This window comes from Rhincodon typus, chromosome 8 (genome assembly GCF_021869965.1).
Source record: "Rhincodon typus isolate 14 chromosome 8, sRhiTyp1.1, whole genome shotgun sequence".
In the NCBI taxonomy this organism is placed as follows: Eukaryota; Metazoa; Chordata; class Chondrichthyes; order Orectolobiformes; family Rhincodontidae; genus Rhincodon; species Rhincodon typus.
Window position 1 is genome coordinate 52,460,895 of NC_063339.1, and position 16,563 is coordinate 52,477,457.

Consider the following 16,563-nt stretch of genomic DNA (forward strand, 5'->3'; position numbering starts at 1 on the left):
CTTGATTGGTGTCTCATGCACAATCATCCACTCCCTCCAACACTGACACTCAGTTACAATAGCGTGTACTATCTACAAGACACTTTGTAGAAAATCACCAAAGCTCCTTAGATAGCACCTTCCAAACCCATAACCACTTCCATCTAGGAAAAGGGCAGCAGATATACTGAAATAGCACCACATGCAAGTTCTTTTGCAAGCCACTCACCATCTTGTCTTATAAATATACTGCCATTCCTGCACTATCACTGTTAAAATCATGTCAAGTTCAACTCTTTTGCATGTGTTTGGATCAAAAGTATAATGAGTTCAGGAGCAAGATAGCCCTGCCAGAATCCAAATGGAGAGCCAGTGACCAGGTTTTAGTTCAATGAGTGAGACTTTACAACACTGTCAATGAAACCTTCCTTCACTTTACTGATGATTAAGAGTAAACAGATCAGGCAGTAACTGGCCTGGTTTTGTCCTGCTTTTTGTGAATGAAACGTGCATGGACAATTTTGCACATTATTGGGTAGACCTCATGCTGAAGCTGTAATGAAACATATTACTTAGGGCGAGTTTAATTCTGAAGCACAGGTCTAATTCCAGCATCTCTCCATATGCAAAAGTTCACAGCTTTTTTTAAACCAAGCCTGTTAATATTGCACATTTCTCAAGATTGGCATTTTATATCTTCAGAAGGTGGTGTAGGGAAACAATCATTTACAAAGTAAAATTTAAAAATTAATATGAACATTATCAAAACTTTTATTGCATCATTGTTGCGCATACACAAAATTAACATGCAATAGTTACATGAACAATGAATGCTTAAAATATGATTTACTCAAGTCACTTGTTTGGTCAGCATTTGATACATTTAACATTAAAACAATCTGATGCCAAAATCCAAAATTTTGTACAAAACAATATAATACACATCCTGTCATAGCACAAGTTCTGTTTATTCTGAATATTGGGATACATATATTTCTAAGTCTCCACTGTTCTGACAACTTTTGAAGAGTAATGGCTGCTTTTCCCATTTATCTGAGAACTAGAACTAGGAAACAACTTTATAGGAGCCAAACTGACATTTTCAATCCAGAATATGGATTTCAGACAGCAGCATCTGAATGTTAATTACGTCACTTCAGCAGGTTTTCATTTTCTGAAACAAAAATTTTTCAAAAATTAGTAATTGACTAACTTGGCTGATTTTAAAGTCAAATTATAAAGCCCAGTAAAAGAAAAGTGACATTAAATAGACACCTTGTCAGCTTCTGTTGGTAGAGTCTGGTCATTTGCTTTCTGCAACAGAACTGCCTTCAGCGCATTAATCTTCTCATCAATTTCTATCAGACTGTAGCCCTGCAACACAAATAATTTAAAGTATTTAAATGTGCAATACACTGGGATAAACAACTATAATTATGCTTCTCATTTAGAAGCAGCATGATGCAACACAAACATTTCAAATGAAAAAAACGCAGCCACATTTAGCAGCCTTTTACATAATGTGAGCTCTGTTTATTTGCTTTAGCATTCAGGTACCAAGCTGAACTTGATGCAGCAACAAGGTAGGACATTTAGGCATTAAAATCATCTGACTTATTTTAATTAGATTGTTCAGGTTCTCTTGCTCCCCAAGATCGACAAACAAGATTGTTTGCTACTCATCTGTTAATTATAGCAAGTTATGTGCACTTAACGTCAAAGGAAACAGGTTAGCATTGATCAGTAGTGGTGACACTGCAGCATATTAAGAAAGCATTCACATCAATACTTCAGTAATGGCACTTTTTGAGTTATTGTAAAGGGACAGGAGGGGATAGAGTAAATTTGTCTATCCACTAGACAGTACTGGATAATCCAGTGCTGACAGACGACAATGCTGGTACTTCAATCAGTTCCTTTTCTCATTGTCCAGCAAAAAGTAGAATGGCAAGATGATGTTAAAGAAGGGGAGATGAAGAACGACATGAAGTATGTAAAATAAAAGAGTAAGAAAGAATTATATTAATTTTACTTTTATAGTGGACTGAAAATTGCTCTACCTTCACTGTAACGTAACTAGGAACCACACATTTAGCTTGTTGACACTTTGCAGAGTCTAAAGCATACATATTCAAATCTAAGTACTAAACTATTTGCACACTTTGCTGTAAATTGAAATGATTGAAAAGAGGGAAGAATACAAGCAAATACTTTTAATTATTAAATTGTAACTGAGTTTTTGTATTCAACTTTAAAAGCTATTTTCTGACATACTTTGTATAAGCCACCTGTAGTGCAAGCAGATATCTGCATTAACAGTGGATTATGCCTAATTAGGCACCCACATTAACACCAAAAATAAATGCAGTATACAGGAATTGAAAAGCCATTGATTCAGTAAAGAATATATGCTTTCCATGTTTTTCAAATTGGTGTTTAAGATAAACAGGAGGTGGTGCGTCCAGTCAAAAACAGCAGCCCAGATTTTTGTCACCATTTGTCTGCTAAGATTGAAAAGAAAAGGAAAATGAAGAAGGGAAACTGACAAAAATTTCCCTGTCACCTCATATGGAAGTACTATAACTATAATATCATTAAATGATCACATATCCAAGACCTCAGACTATATTGTATAAAATATTGACTATCAATGCAAAAAACATACCTGCATTGTTTCATGAACTTTACGCCTTTTGCTTGGAAAATTCTGAAAAAGATATCAGTTTGTGCATTACAAGCTTGGTTTCATTTAAGAAAACACACATTTTAGTGATAATCACTGATAATGTGAAATAAACCATGAAGAAATTGCAAAATCAGAATCATACCAGCTAAACACTTCCAGCAGCTGAAATTTTTAATGCCATGAAAACAAAATAATTTGAATAAAGCATTTTTCTACTCTTAGCCCCCCCACAAATTATCAGGAAAATTAATATAGGCTGTGATATAGTCTAAATGCATCATTTATTAAAGAGGGTTTCGTAAGTATAAGCTCCAAACATCCCTCCGACCGTGACAATATTTGTGTGAAACGAAAATAACTTATTGCCTTGCAGGATTTGTAGCAGGATATTTAATGTGTATACAGGGTGAAATGATACTGACCAACTCAGGTAATGAACTAAATGAGAAATTTGAGTTAATCAAAAATGGAAAATAAGAGTTTATGTTGTACGGAACATATCATCATGGACAAAAGATTGGCTGCCTAACAGAAAGCAGAGAGTAATACGTATAATTAGTTCTTTTCAGGTTAGCAGGATGTAACGGTGGTGTGCCACAGGGGTCAATGCTGGGAACTCAGCCATTAACGATTTACGTAAAATGATTTAAACAAGAGACAGAAGGTATGGTGGCCAAATTTGCTGATGACATAAAGATAGGTAGGACAGTAAGTTATGAAGATGTTGAAAGGAGGTTACAAAGAAGATATTACAAAGAAGTTATGAGAGTGGGCAAAGATTTGGCAAAACAAATTCAAAGATGGAAAATGTGCACTGCATGTTTTTGGCAAGAAGAATAAAAAAATTATCTAAATATTGAGACACCGCAAAGCTCTGAGATGCAGAGGAATCTAGGAGTCCTTGTATAGGAATTGTAAGAAGTTAATAAGCCGTTATAGCAAGTAATTAGGAAAATGAATAGAATGCTATCATTTATTGCAAGCAGAATTTAATACAAAAGTAGAAAGGTTAGCTTAAGTACTTGCAGGACATTGGTGAGCCTGTATCTAGAGTTTAACTGAGAAAGACAGGGCTGTTAAAATAATGTACTGAAAATAACATAAGGGAAGTAAAGTTAAGACTTTAAGTATGGTCTCTAAAGACTTGAGGCAAGAATTGTGCATTGCAGCAAGAGCATTTGGACTGAAGTAAAGTTCATAGCATAATTAGTATTCTTTAAAGGGAATAAGTACAAGCTTAATCTAAAGTGAGTCATGGCAATGGAGCTCACATCTGTGATATGCTCCTCTTATGCTACTGGGCGAATCATGACCCTGGCGACCAAATATGCAGGAAGTGTGTCCAGCTGCAGCTGCTAGTAAACTGCATTTTGAGGAATGGGTGGACTTGCTGTGAAACATCCGCAATGCTAAGATTGTCATGGACGGCATGTTCAGTGAGGCGTTAACAATGTAGGTAAAGACTGAACAGGCAGAAAGGGGATGGATAATTACCAGACAGAGCAGAGGAAGGCAGGTATGTAGGAGTCCCCTATTGCTGTACTGCTTTCTCACAGGGATTTCGTTTTGGATATAGTTTGCGGTGAGGGGGGAAAATGACTGCTCAGGGCTAGCAATGGAAGCCATGCGTGACTCTGCCAAATTTATTATCAGGCAAAGAGCAGGACAAACTCCTGAAATATATATCAAAGAACTTTATTAATCAAATGTTTCCAGCCAAACAAGGAAGGAAGCAATATTGATTTTAGTGCTGGGAATTAAATACAGTTTAAAGATGGGAAAGTATTTGGGGAAGTGATCATAATATCATGTTAATTAAATTAAGATTAATAATGGAAAAGGACAAAAAGAAGGATGAAAGATATTCTTCTGAATGATCACTAACTTCACAGAGTTGAAAAGGCATTTTGCTCAGGTGGACTGGAAACAAAAGATTAGTCACAAAACAGCATTTGAACAATGGGAAGTTGAAGAGAAATGGTTCAACTTGTGAACTGTACATTCCACAAAGGAGAAAAGCAATGACATCCCTTACAATGACATTGTAAGAAGTTAGTAAGCCGTTATAGCAAGTAATTAGGAAAATGAATAGAATGCTATCATTTATTGCAAGCAGAATTTAATACAAAAGTAGAAAGGTTAGCTTAAGTACTTGCAGGACATTGGTGAGCCTGTATCTAGAGTTTAACTGAGAAAGACAGGGCTATTAAAATAATGTACTGAAAATAACATAAGGGAAGTAAAGTTAAGACTTTAAGTATGGTCTCTAAAGACTTGAGGCAAGAATTGTGCATTGCAGCAAGAGCATTTGGACTGAAGTAAAGTTCATAGCATAATTAGTATTCTTTAAAGGGAATAAGTTACAAGCTTAATCTAAAGTGAGTCAATGTATTGAGGTTAAAATGGGAAGAAGAAAAGTTAAGAATATAGAGCTCAAAATGCAGTCAAGAGCATCGAAGAACCAAAAACAAAGCCTTTTGCATACATATAAATATGGTCTGTGGAAGGGTGAGGCTGACTAGGGACTGAAAAGGAGATCTTGTTGTTGAACTCCAAGCGAATGCATGAGGTACAATTTGAGTACTTTCTATGTTTTCAATAAACAAGGCAACATTGCCAACTTAAAAGTAAAGAAGGAATATAGCAGGTTTTGTTATGATAAAACAAGATAAAGGAATAGTATGTAAACAGCTGGCAGTCCTGAAAATATAAAAGTTATCAGGTCCACATTATGTGTATCCCAGATTAGTACAGGGTGCAAGAATGAAGCAACCTTATAGTTATTCAGTACAAGGGTTGAGTAAAACATTTTAAAATAAAAACCGAAAGAACTGCGGATGCTGTAAATCAGGAACAAACATAAAGTTGCTGGAAAAGCTTAGCAGGTCTGGCAGCATCTGTGAAGAAAAAATCAGAGTTAATGTTTCGGGTTTGGGTTCTGAGGAAGGGTCGCTGGACCCAAAACATTAACTCTGATTTATTTTCTTCACAGATGCTGCCAGACCTGTTGAGCTTTTCCAGCAACTTTGTTTGTTCTGGAGTAAAACATTGTTTTAACGGTATATTTTGGATGAGGTTTTTTTAATTTTCCCTGCTGTTTGAAAGAGCTTATAAACATCCCCGTCTAGTCCTGACATTCAGGCATACAACATGGTAAATCATCACAATTTTCAAAGAACAGCAGGGAAGTTTTCCAGTTATCCTGAGCACCTTTGCTGCCTTAATTAAAAAATCTGACATTTTTTTCAGGCTAGCCCAGTTCTTAGTTACACATTTAAAAGGTGACAAAAGAGCAAAGAAAGTGGTTAAATTTCCTTCCCCTTTATTGTGATGTAGAATGCCAGACAGGAAGTAGTGATGGAAGTAGAATCCATAAAAACATTTGACAGTGAAGTTGTGTTATTTACAAAGCAAACACACAGTTCTTGTTAAAGATAAGTATTAGGAAAGACTTGGGAATGGAATTAAGGAGCTAGCTCTTTCGGAAAGCTAACACAGATACCATGGATCCCATGGTACCTTTCAATGCTGCAAAATTCTATAAGCTTACAATTAACCTTAAAAACATGATACTTTAGGCAATGAGGCTGATAAACCCACCACATGTTGAAAATATTCTGGAGAAAGTCCTTCCAAATGAAGAATTCTATCCTCCAGCCTCTTGATCCTTTGATAAATATCAATCGGAACTGGACCATCTATAAATAATATAAACAAAAATATGATTTCTATTGATTAAAAAGGTACTTAATGAAATATTAAAAAAAAATTAGATCCTCTAAATTTATTTAATCTTTCAAGCTTTGAGCATTAATGAAATTCAAAGTTCATGGAACAGAAACAGTACCATGGTGAGAACCAACTCTCAATAATTAGCAAGAGTCACTGTGTTGCTCACCTGGGAAACCTTGTGGAGCTAGCGATGAACTTGTAAGAGAGGGTGGCGCAGATGGGAGGAGGTAAATCCTGTTGTTATAGTCCAATTTGAAACAAATAATCTTGATTAGAACAGGAAGGAGTTTTGGGTGAAAGACTATTAGGGGTTTGGTTCTAAATTAAAAAGCAGGGCCTCAAGGGTAATACTTACAGGATTATCCTCCTAGCCATGTGCAAACTGCCAACAGGAGCAGACAGATCAGGACAATTAATGTGTGGCTAACGTGCTAGTGTGGTAAAGATTGGTTCCTTTTCGTAAGTTCTGGTACAGGAGATTTGGCTCCTCGCGAATTGGGATGCGACCCTCACCTTGCAAAAAAGGATAATTATTGAGCTGACAAAGCTTTTAAGCTAGCAAGATGCACTGGGGGAGGGGTGGGGGGAATCTCCAGGAAGCACAATCAACTTCACTAATTGTACAAAAAACAAAGGAGCAGAACACAGGAAGGAAAATAACGGGGGAGACTGATGGCAAGAAAATAGTGTGAGCAAATTTGTAAAAAGATGGTTAAAACTTACAGTCAGAGGAAATCCTGTTAATGATTGAAAATTACTGTACAGCAATACACTCTGTAATCAAACAAGGGAGATGGAGGCATTCATGTAACAAAAAAGACCTAAAGAATTGCAGATGCTGGAAAGAAGAAACAAAAACAGAAACAGATCTCTGAAGGCGGCAAGACAAGTTAATAGGGTAGTTAAGGAGGTATACAGGACACATCTTTATCAGACATCATATAGATTATAAAAAGCATGGAGGTTTTGTTATGTTCAAAAAACTTGATTAGGCCACAGCTGCAGTACTGTGCGCAGTTCCTGTCACTGCATTATAGGAAGGAAGTGAATGCACTGGAGGGGGTAGAGAGGAGATTCACTAGAATGTTGCCTGTAGCTATGAAGAGAGGCTAGATTTTTTTTAGAAAAACAGCAGAGAAAGCTGAGAGGAGACCTGATTGAAATGTATGAGGGCATGAACAAGACAGATAGAAAACAGCTGTGCCCCTTAGTTGGGTATAATTTTAAAGATGAAAGGCAGGAGATTTAGAGGGGATTTGAGGACAAAAAATAAAAATCACCGAGGGGTGATTGGGCCCTGAAATGCACTGCCTGAGAGGGTAGCTGAGGTGGGAAACCATACAACCTTTAAAAAAAGTACTTGGATGAGCACTTCAAATGTCATAACATTCAAGGCTGTGGGCCAAGTGCTGCTAAGTGGGACTAGTGTAGGTTGCTTTGTCAGTGCAGACTCAATGGTTCCAAGGGCCTCTTCTGTACTGTATACTCGATGTATAGACAGCTTTTGCAAACGCGTCATTCAGTAATGGAAATAGGAAAAAAGCATCAGCAAACAGATGCTAAAAGTTAGATGGTGCAAACAGCTGAAGCATTAAAGGAGGAAAACAAGGGTAAAAACATCTGGACAGTCCAAAAAGTTTGGTATTGAATGTAGAAGACGGTGATGGGATGAATGCAGGCAGGAAAGAAGGAACTAGGGCTATTTACAACAAAGAGATTACAGAGGGATTCTTAAAATTTAAGATTATTGGAATCTCAGAAGTGTGACTATAAAAAACAAATAAAAGCAGCTGGAAAGAGAAGAATTGGCAGTGATAGCATTTTAAACATTCTCAGATGCTAATGGACACTGGCTGAGTTTTTTTTCCCGTTGCACTGTCTGGCCTGACATTTTCTGCCAGTTCAATTTTTAAGTGCCACTGATGCATCCAGGGAAACTTTGCTCATGCTCAGATTGCAGGACCTGCCTTCAGTTGAGTTGACGAGTTACAGCTCTGGGCGAAAATATTAAGCCAAGATGTAGGTGTGAGAGGCTCAGACATTAATATACAACTTTACTGAAGTATTCAAGTTGCTTAGAAGATGACTTAAAAATAATTGTTATTGTGAGATACATGTAAATAAAATCAAAATTATATATCTCCTTACTTTGAATGTGAAAAATTGCCAAGATAAAAAAAGCAGAACTATCTTTCCTAAAAAAAAGTTATTGATTTAATTAGATCACTTTTTCAAATAGATTTTCCTGTACCTGTATGTTCATTTCAACCGAGTCTTCCATAAGTATTTAGTGGTGTCTTTTTGCCAGCTAACTAATTTGAACGGTTTGTTCCCTGTTTGTTCATCTGTGATTTGCATTAACACTTTGGCTCCCAAAGTGACAAAAAAAGTTCATAATAAGATGCTGAATACATTTAAGAGGCTGACAATTATAGATAAGTATATACATACTTAATATGCACATGGAAAAGCAATTATAATTCACTATAAAAAGGAGAGGTGTTTAAATGCATATGCAAGTGTATATGAAGAGTCAAGTACCAACAAAAAGATAAATGGTCCAGTATAGTTAGAACTTATGCAGATTTTCCTCACAGATGGTAGAATCCCTCACCATAATCAATACCTAGATCAGGAATCCTTTATCTGAACCAGTTTTCAGATAGTCCATTTAGTCTGTTTGGGCCCTTCACTTAATCTGAACAGACCTGAATGAACCCAAAAGTGAAGTTTCTTTTACCAAAGGGCTGAACTCAGTGCGTCTACAGGTCCTGAGTTTGGGCCCTTTGGATAAAAGTTTTGCTTTATAGTTCATTTGGGTTTGTGCGGGCCAAGCAAAAATTTTTCCGAAGGACACAAACTCAACGTGTCTACAGGTTCATTCAGATCTACTTACAAAAAGACCTTTGGGTTTTACGGCTTTTTGTTTTTCAGACGTATGAATAATGGATACTGAACCTGCACAAGAAATTTTATTTTCAGGTTGCGCTAATATTTGTTTAATAAGTATAAACTTAAATTTTACGGTCTTATGAAATGCTCATAAGCTAAGCTACAATTTGTCCTGGTATAGTCACAATGTATACAAGGTATTTATGAAGAAGTTCCAATTTCAGAACATTAGAGGGTAAAACATCTGGCAACGAACAATGGTAAACAAAAACAAAATAGAACTGACTCTAATACTATTCCAATCTCAGAGTTTTATTCGTAGTACTAAAGGGACCAAACAAATATTCCCCTTGCAATTTATGCCAGCATATCAATTTAGTTAGATTATTTTACAATCATTCCTCTGTACTCTTTATTAAGTTAGCCTTAGGAAAGGATACAAAATGAACTACACCTGTTGGAAGCTTCAAGTGGATCTCCATATTTTGAAGCCTCTCTTCAACAGCAGGGTTACCACAATTTTGTGTCACAGTTTCACGTTTTTGCAGAGATGCTTCCACACCTTCAGTCCTTGTCTGAGGCCCATATGTATTCACAACTCTTGAAACTGCAATAAAAACGATTTTGAAAAATATAAGGAAGGTGTATAGGTTTTTTTTGCTCCTTTGCTATAAATGACAGCTTTCACAAAACAGCAACCACTTAAATAATCTACAATGATCACTTCAAAATGACTTCAAAACTCAACAATAATTATCTACAGAATGCAATGTTACATCATTTCGTGCAAACTGATATTATTTCTCTGGATTACCAAAAGCACGACCATTCCTCATACTCAAGTTATAGTCCTGCAGGCTACACAGGAATAATAATGCATAATTATTGATTCAGCAAACTCATCACAATTTTTACAACATTGTTTGCTTAAGCATCTGTAATGCTGAAAAAGGAATGACATTTTGTCAAAGCTTTTCATTGTGCACTCAATGTGACAATTCACAAGAACACCAATGTAAAGGAAAACAACATTTTTATGTTATATGAGAAAAGCATGCTGATTGGTTGGCAAGAGGACTCTGGTTTGGTAGAGACATTGCCTTGAAAAACATGAGTTAAATGATGACTTATAGTTAACTGTCATGCTTGTTTAAATTTAAACCAGGCAGGGTGACTCTGATTGGTCAAAGCACTGTCCTTAGCCAATCTCTGGTCATCCCTGTCGTCTATTTTGTTCAGCCGAGATTGGCAAGGTGCAGATACAAGTTCTTTCCATCTGTAAATAACATGGTCTGCTCTGTTAATACATGCAGCATTCAGTAAGCGCAAGTGCATCACACTTTTTGCAGGTTGGCCTGGTAAGTGCAAGACAAAAAGCTTTCACAAAATGTTCTTTTGCAGTAATTCTAAATGATTATTTATCTGTACTGCAACTGGACCAAATGGGATACACTTCTAACAGGAATGGGGGAAATTAGACAATAGACCTGGTTAGTGTATCTCCCCCTTACTCCTAAAAACTCTATTAATGAAAATAATAGCTTAACTCTGATATCCAAACATAAATAAACTTATATGTTGATCTAATGATGACTGGAGATCTTGCCAAACTGCAATTAACAAGGCTTTTTTGGATACAGAAGCACTTTATTGGTTATAGTATGGGGCCAGCAACCCAGAGGTTATGCACTAGAATCTCAACATGATTAAGTTCTGCAAAGGAATATAATCTGTCATCCGTGCTTTGGACACTTTGACTAGTTTATGTATTTAAAACACATTAGCTTGTCAGTGAGGTGGACAAAGTGAGATAGAACTTGGTTTGCATTTCAATTCAATTTTATTAACAAAACATTCCTTATTAAAAGACTATGTGAGCATTTCCCAAATTCTCACAATATTTATTCTCTATCTAGCTCTATCTGTCTGCGAAAGGTGATTACCCACAACAATCCACATGTTTAAGCTGGGCTTTCGGAATCTCCTTTTTTCTGATATTGGGCTGGCTCTCTTCCACGAAGCAGGGTCTCTCAGGAATTAGGTGGATTTTCTCTCTCCAGGTGGTTGGAGCTCCACTGCTGGGCCATTTTTCACTCAGTCTTCACTGAGGGTCTGGTATCCAGGTGTGTGTTCTTATCTCCCCTTCTTCCCGACCTTCCAAAATGTTTTGTCGTCTTTGACTAATGGAATCATGAGCTGAGTTCAAATCATCCAATGGAGTTGTGTCAACACGCTTCACACTGTTGCCATGCCACGAGGTGTAAAGTGCACATACTCGGGCTGTCAGGATGCTAGAACATCTGGTCAACATTTCTCTAATACACAACACTCAGGGTGGCTGTAACAGGTTCCTCTTGAACCTTTGTATCTCTTTGATTTTAGTTTCCACTGTTCTCTATAACTAATAGACACTAGCTGCTGTTTAATTTAGCTCAGCCAATTTTCTGTCAGGCCTTGGTTCTCCAACTGTGGGTCAATTTAGAATGTCCAACTTTGGGCTCGTGGTCGCTTGACCACAAATATAACAGGTAAAAACCAAGAACAAAAGGAAAGGAAAGATGATGGAAGTCGTCAGATGAAAAAGTCAAACTTGTTCACAGAAGGAACTCTGCCACTCTTGCCCAGATTAGATTACTTATGACTCAAGCTCCATAATGTAAAATATAACTCATTAGTCTCTGAAGCAGCCTAACAAGTCACTTGATTGAAAAGCAACTCCAACTGGTAACAAAGGATGCGCAACAGATGCAGATTTTCTGGCACAGGTCACGTTCAAACAGCATTTATTGAAGTGTATAGAAGTACAAAATCAGGTGGAAGATCGAGAAAGGTAATGTCTCAGAATCAACAGGAAAATTTTGGGCAGGTAACAAAATTAATGAGGATGGCTCCAAGTCTGCACTTTTTACTAGGATGTTAAGGAGGAATTGAAGGTAGAAAGCATTAAGTACAAAATAATGATGAGATCTACAAAGGACTTAAGTTCTTTGCGATGCTTACATTTCCAGTCAATTTGAAGCAATATTAGATTAATCAATTATTTAGTTGCTTCAGAAGGACAAATAATAATTTTGATTTTGTTTAGATTGCTGAATAAGATAAATTTGAAGATCTGCCTACAATTTAGAGCAAGCTGTATTCAAAAGAAGACACTAATACTGAAGATACAATTGTTAAAACAAATTATTGGATTCAAGATACCAATTATAAAGACCTACTGGAACAAGTTGAAACATTGAGTCGGATTTTCCAACAGCCTAAAAGTAGTTTCTACAACATAGATAGGAGTTGTGCAGGACCTTGTGGACACCCTGGTGTAACAGACTCTAAAGGAACTGCATGGGAAATTGAAGTTTCCGATAGGCAATTTCCTTGCACCTGGAACCCTCCCATAGAATCCATTTAAAATTGGATAAAATGGTGAGTTCCATTACAGTTAGTAGTTAGAAATAGTTAAACATTATAAACCTAGTCTAACTCCTAGGTAATTATTAAACTTACCCCAAACTTAATACACATGCACCCAATTCAATATCTCCCAGATGCCTCATAAACCCTCCTTACCCCAAGGCTATGACTTGACATCATGCTCTCTTCCCTGATATTCACCCTCCCCTGCCCCGCAGGACTTGACACCGTTCCCCTTACAGACAGGGCATCCACTATCCTCTCCCTGACAAAACTGTACTCCCCATCATACTTTGGCACCCTATGAACTCAGCACCCTAACTTCATTCGTACACGTCCACAACGAGTAGTTAAAGTGTCTCTTTCTGCTGCTGGATGTTTAAAAAAAAAAAATCACAGAATATGGCAACTGCTGCTGTGAAAAGGGGACTTGGTTTCATTTCCCCTGACTATCTTGCACTAAAAGATACCTTTTGGATTTAAGATACCCTCCAAATTGTGATTGAAATTTCCTACAAAAAAATGCAGAGCTCATTCTTAATATATGAAAAGGAATGATGTAGCAATTTGACTGTAATTGCCCCTCCTTTGAAAATTCAGCCCATGATCACCGTGGCTTTCTTCTTTCTTGGATAACGAAAGCAAACAAATTTAGACTTTAATAGCCAAAGGCATTTTCTAAGATTGTGTGTTTCAGCCTGTTTCCCTCTTCCAATTCTTGATTCAAAACTTGTTTAAATGAGGGTGATTATACAACACATTTCTCAAATAATTTCAAAATAGGACTTTATTTGTACCCAATAAAACAAAAAGAGAGGTGTGATCTGATGGATTTCTTTAAATATTATTAAAAGCATTGTTTGGGCAGATGTCAGGAAGATGTTCCCCGTAATGAAAAAGCCCAAAACTAAAGTTCTTATACAATATTTAGCAACTAACAAACCTAATAGGGAATTCAGGAGAAATCATTTTAACTTAGCAAGTGCAGACAGCATGGAATATAATACCAGAAGGAGTAGTTAAAACATATAGTACAAATGCATTGAAGAAGAAGCTGCATAAAACACAAGGGAGGAAGGAATAGTAGGCCATGCTAGTCGAGTTACATGAAAATAGTAGGAGGTAACTCCTCTGAAGTACAAATACCAGCACATGACCTAGTTTGGGAAAATGGCCTGTCACTGTGATCTACATTCTATGCCAGTGCGGGCAGAAATTTGACTCTTATAAAGTTACTCTGGCTGACTTAATACACACAAGAGAAAACTCAATAGTGACAGATGTACTCAAAATAGTGACAATTTCAAAAATCTACTACATTTAAACACAAGTCTATGAGTGATATGAAGTCCTCACAATTTCAGCTGCAGTGTAGTGATGAGATATATTCAAAATTTTCACAAGGTCAAACATACCCAAGGTGTATATTCACTTAAAAATACAAGCATACTGAAAATACATTTCAACCTTCTTATGCTGATAGATGAACAAACATAAATCCCTAGCTTCAAGGAGATATTGGAAAAATAAATACCTTTATAGAGTATGAAATCGGCATACCTTTTATATGACTTTTGAAACCAGGGTGTGGTGTGAAGACTGCATCTGTTCTAGCACAGCTGTTTTCTAGTTCAACACAGATTTATTCCAGAGATTAATTGTAAAAAGAAATCAGGAAAGATACTTCTCAAATTTCAAATTAAATGAAACAGGCACAAAAGTTGACTCAAAAAAAAATCTTCGAATATATATTATTAGATATGTTTTACTACATGGTAATGGAGAATCAAGTGGACAGGTTAATATTTCTAATCTCACTAGTGTTTAATACATCTTAAAAATTAATATATATTGGTACCTTGGTCTCTGCAGTACATCTTAAAAACTAACCTTGATTACAATTAATAACATTGCAGAATTCACGGATGTTATTTTCATTGATCTCTGCCTGCTTTCTCTCCATGAATGCTGAAATTCTTCTTTCAATCTGCCAGAGAATAAAATTGCATGGTAAACAGTTTCAATACACTATTTACTCTAAAATAAGCAAACGATATTCAAAGAATTAAAACCGAGAGACTTTCGGAAAATGTAACTACATCTTACTTCATCTCTGTTTGCCTTGATTTGAACCAATTCTGTATCAGTTTGGCTATTTGGTTCGTCTTGTCCTTCAGACTTGTTTTGAGCGTCATTTAGGAATACTTTTGTTTTTAGATTAATTGGTTTACTTGAAATTTGCTTATGGCCAGTCATTGCTAAATTGGAATAATTATCAGGTTTTGTAGGCAGCATAGTCTCTCCTGTGCTTCCGATTCCAGAAATGTCTTTTCTCATCAATAATTTCAATTTATCTGAAACACACTAACAATAAAAATGTTAGTAAACTATATTGGCGTTTTACTTTAATTGATACACAATCAATTCCATTTTTACATTCAGCTCGGATGTTTTGACACGAGCTATTTCCAACACCAATCTCATAAGATATTGTTAAATACACCAGGCTTCTGTTGCCCCATATGGTTCAAACATTTTCTTGTCCTGTAAGGATGCATCCAATTGATGGAACTTTAAAACTTATGAGTAGTGTCAAAGCTCAAGAATCAATTGAATTTGCCGCTGTTTAACCAGCCAGAATCGGACAGTTTCCCATCACAAATTGCCAATATACTTTCTTCTATATCTTTAGCAAGATCTCCCTAACCATGGGACCCTGATTTTCACAGAATTATTTGGAGCATTGTGTGAAAAATCCCAATATAAGTAATGCGTTTTCTCCTCTAACCCATCCCACCTCAATGAGCCAGTTTAGTTGCTTAAATTATTAACAATGCCATGCACTAGCACAGACTCAATTGGCTCAAGGACAGGAATAGCAAATCTGCCAGTGTTGACATTGCTTCATACTTCCATAGCTTGGTCAGTGTCATTTTAAGCCCAAGAAACCCTGCTCATTTGAACAGCTTCACAGAAAATTAATCATTAGATGACTCCCTTCAATGAGTTTGAGCCTGTTCTGAACATCCTAAGAACTCCAGAGGCACAGCAAATACAAAACAAAACATTCAGTTGACACCATTTCTGATCGAACAATGGAAGCAAAACTTTACAAGCATTTGCTTACCCCGAATACCACTTGCAAGAAACTAAATGCAAAGTTCCACAGATACTAGAGAACTGAAATTTTGGAAGATGCTGAGTCATATTGGACTTAAAGTGTTGACTCTGTTTCTCTCTCCACAGATGCTGCCTGACCTGCTCAGTTTAGCTAGCTTTTGCTATTTTTATTTCAGATCTGCAATAGACATTTGTTACAAATCTCAGCCTTTCATTTATTGGACATGCAATTCCAAAAGGTGAAAAATGAAGATAGGGAGCTTACAATGCACTATTTTGATGATTAATGATATAACAGCTGTTGCTGCAAGAAGTCTTTGCTCTCAGCCTCAATCCAGAAAGATCTCTGTATTCACCCTCTGATATGTTTTTTAATTCATTCATGGGATGAGGGCATCACTGGCCAGGCCGGCATTTATTGCCTATTCCTAATTGCCCAGTTAAGAGTCAACCATGTCTAGAGCGATGTGTAGGCCAGTCCAGGCAAGGGTGGCAGTTTCCTTCCGTATAGGGAATTGTTGAACCAGATGGATTTTTCCAGTGATTTATTGAATTCAAATTCTACCATCAGCTTTGGCCGGATTCGAACCAAGATCCCCAGAACAATACTTGAGTCTCTGGATTAACAATCCAGCAATATTACCACTCGGCGATCGCCTCCCCCTAGATTTCTGATTTTGCAGCTGCACATCACTACTTTACCACTACTTCAGATGGGTATCATGTCCTGTTCCAATTTCAATAAC

The 16,563-nt window shown here is 36.7% G+C and overlaps 1 protein-coding gene across 3 annotated transcripts in view; it reads right to left on the minus strand.

Annotated features, from left to right (window-relative positions):
- Window positions 1-732: 732 nt before the first annotated feature.
- The window catches only part of LOC109911416 (MAP3K12 binding inhibitory protein 1), a 28,079-nt gene continuing 12,248 nt past the window's right edge, over window positions 733-16,563 (minus strand). For all 3 annotated transcript variants that reach the window (XM_048599709.1, XM_020510721.2, XM_048599710.1), the window contains 8 exons: window positions 14,804-15,061; window positions 14,588-14,684; window positions 14,258-14,323; window positions 9,744-9,896; window positions 6,266-6,363; window positions 2,645-2,686; window positions 1,255-1,353; window positions 733-1,153 (listed from right to left, as the gene is read on the minus strand). In XM_048599709.1, the coding sequence (XP_048455666.1) occupies window positions 1,136-1,153; window positions 1,255-1,353; window positions 2,645-2,686; window positions 6,266-6,363; window positions 9,744-9,896; window positions 14,258-14,323; window positions 14,588-14,684; window positions 14,804-15,061 (831 nt within the window). In that variant the 3' untranslated portion in view covers window positions 733-1,135. The remainder of the gene's footprint in view (window positions 1,154-1,254; window positions 1,354-2,644; window positions 2,687-6,265; window positions 6,364-9,743; window positions 9,897-14,257; window positions 14,324-14,587; window positions 14,685-14,803; window positions 15,062-16,563) is intronic.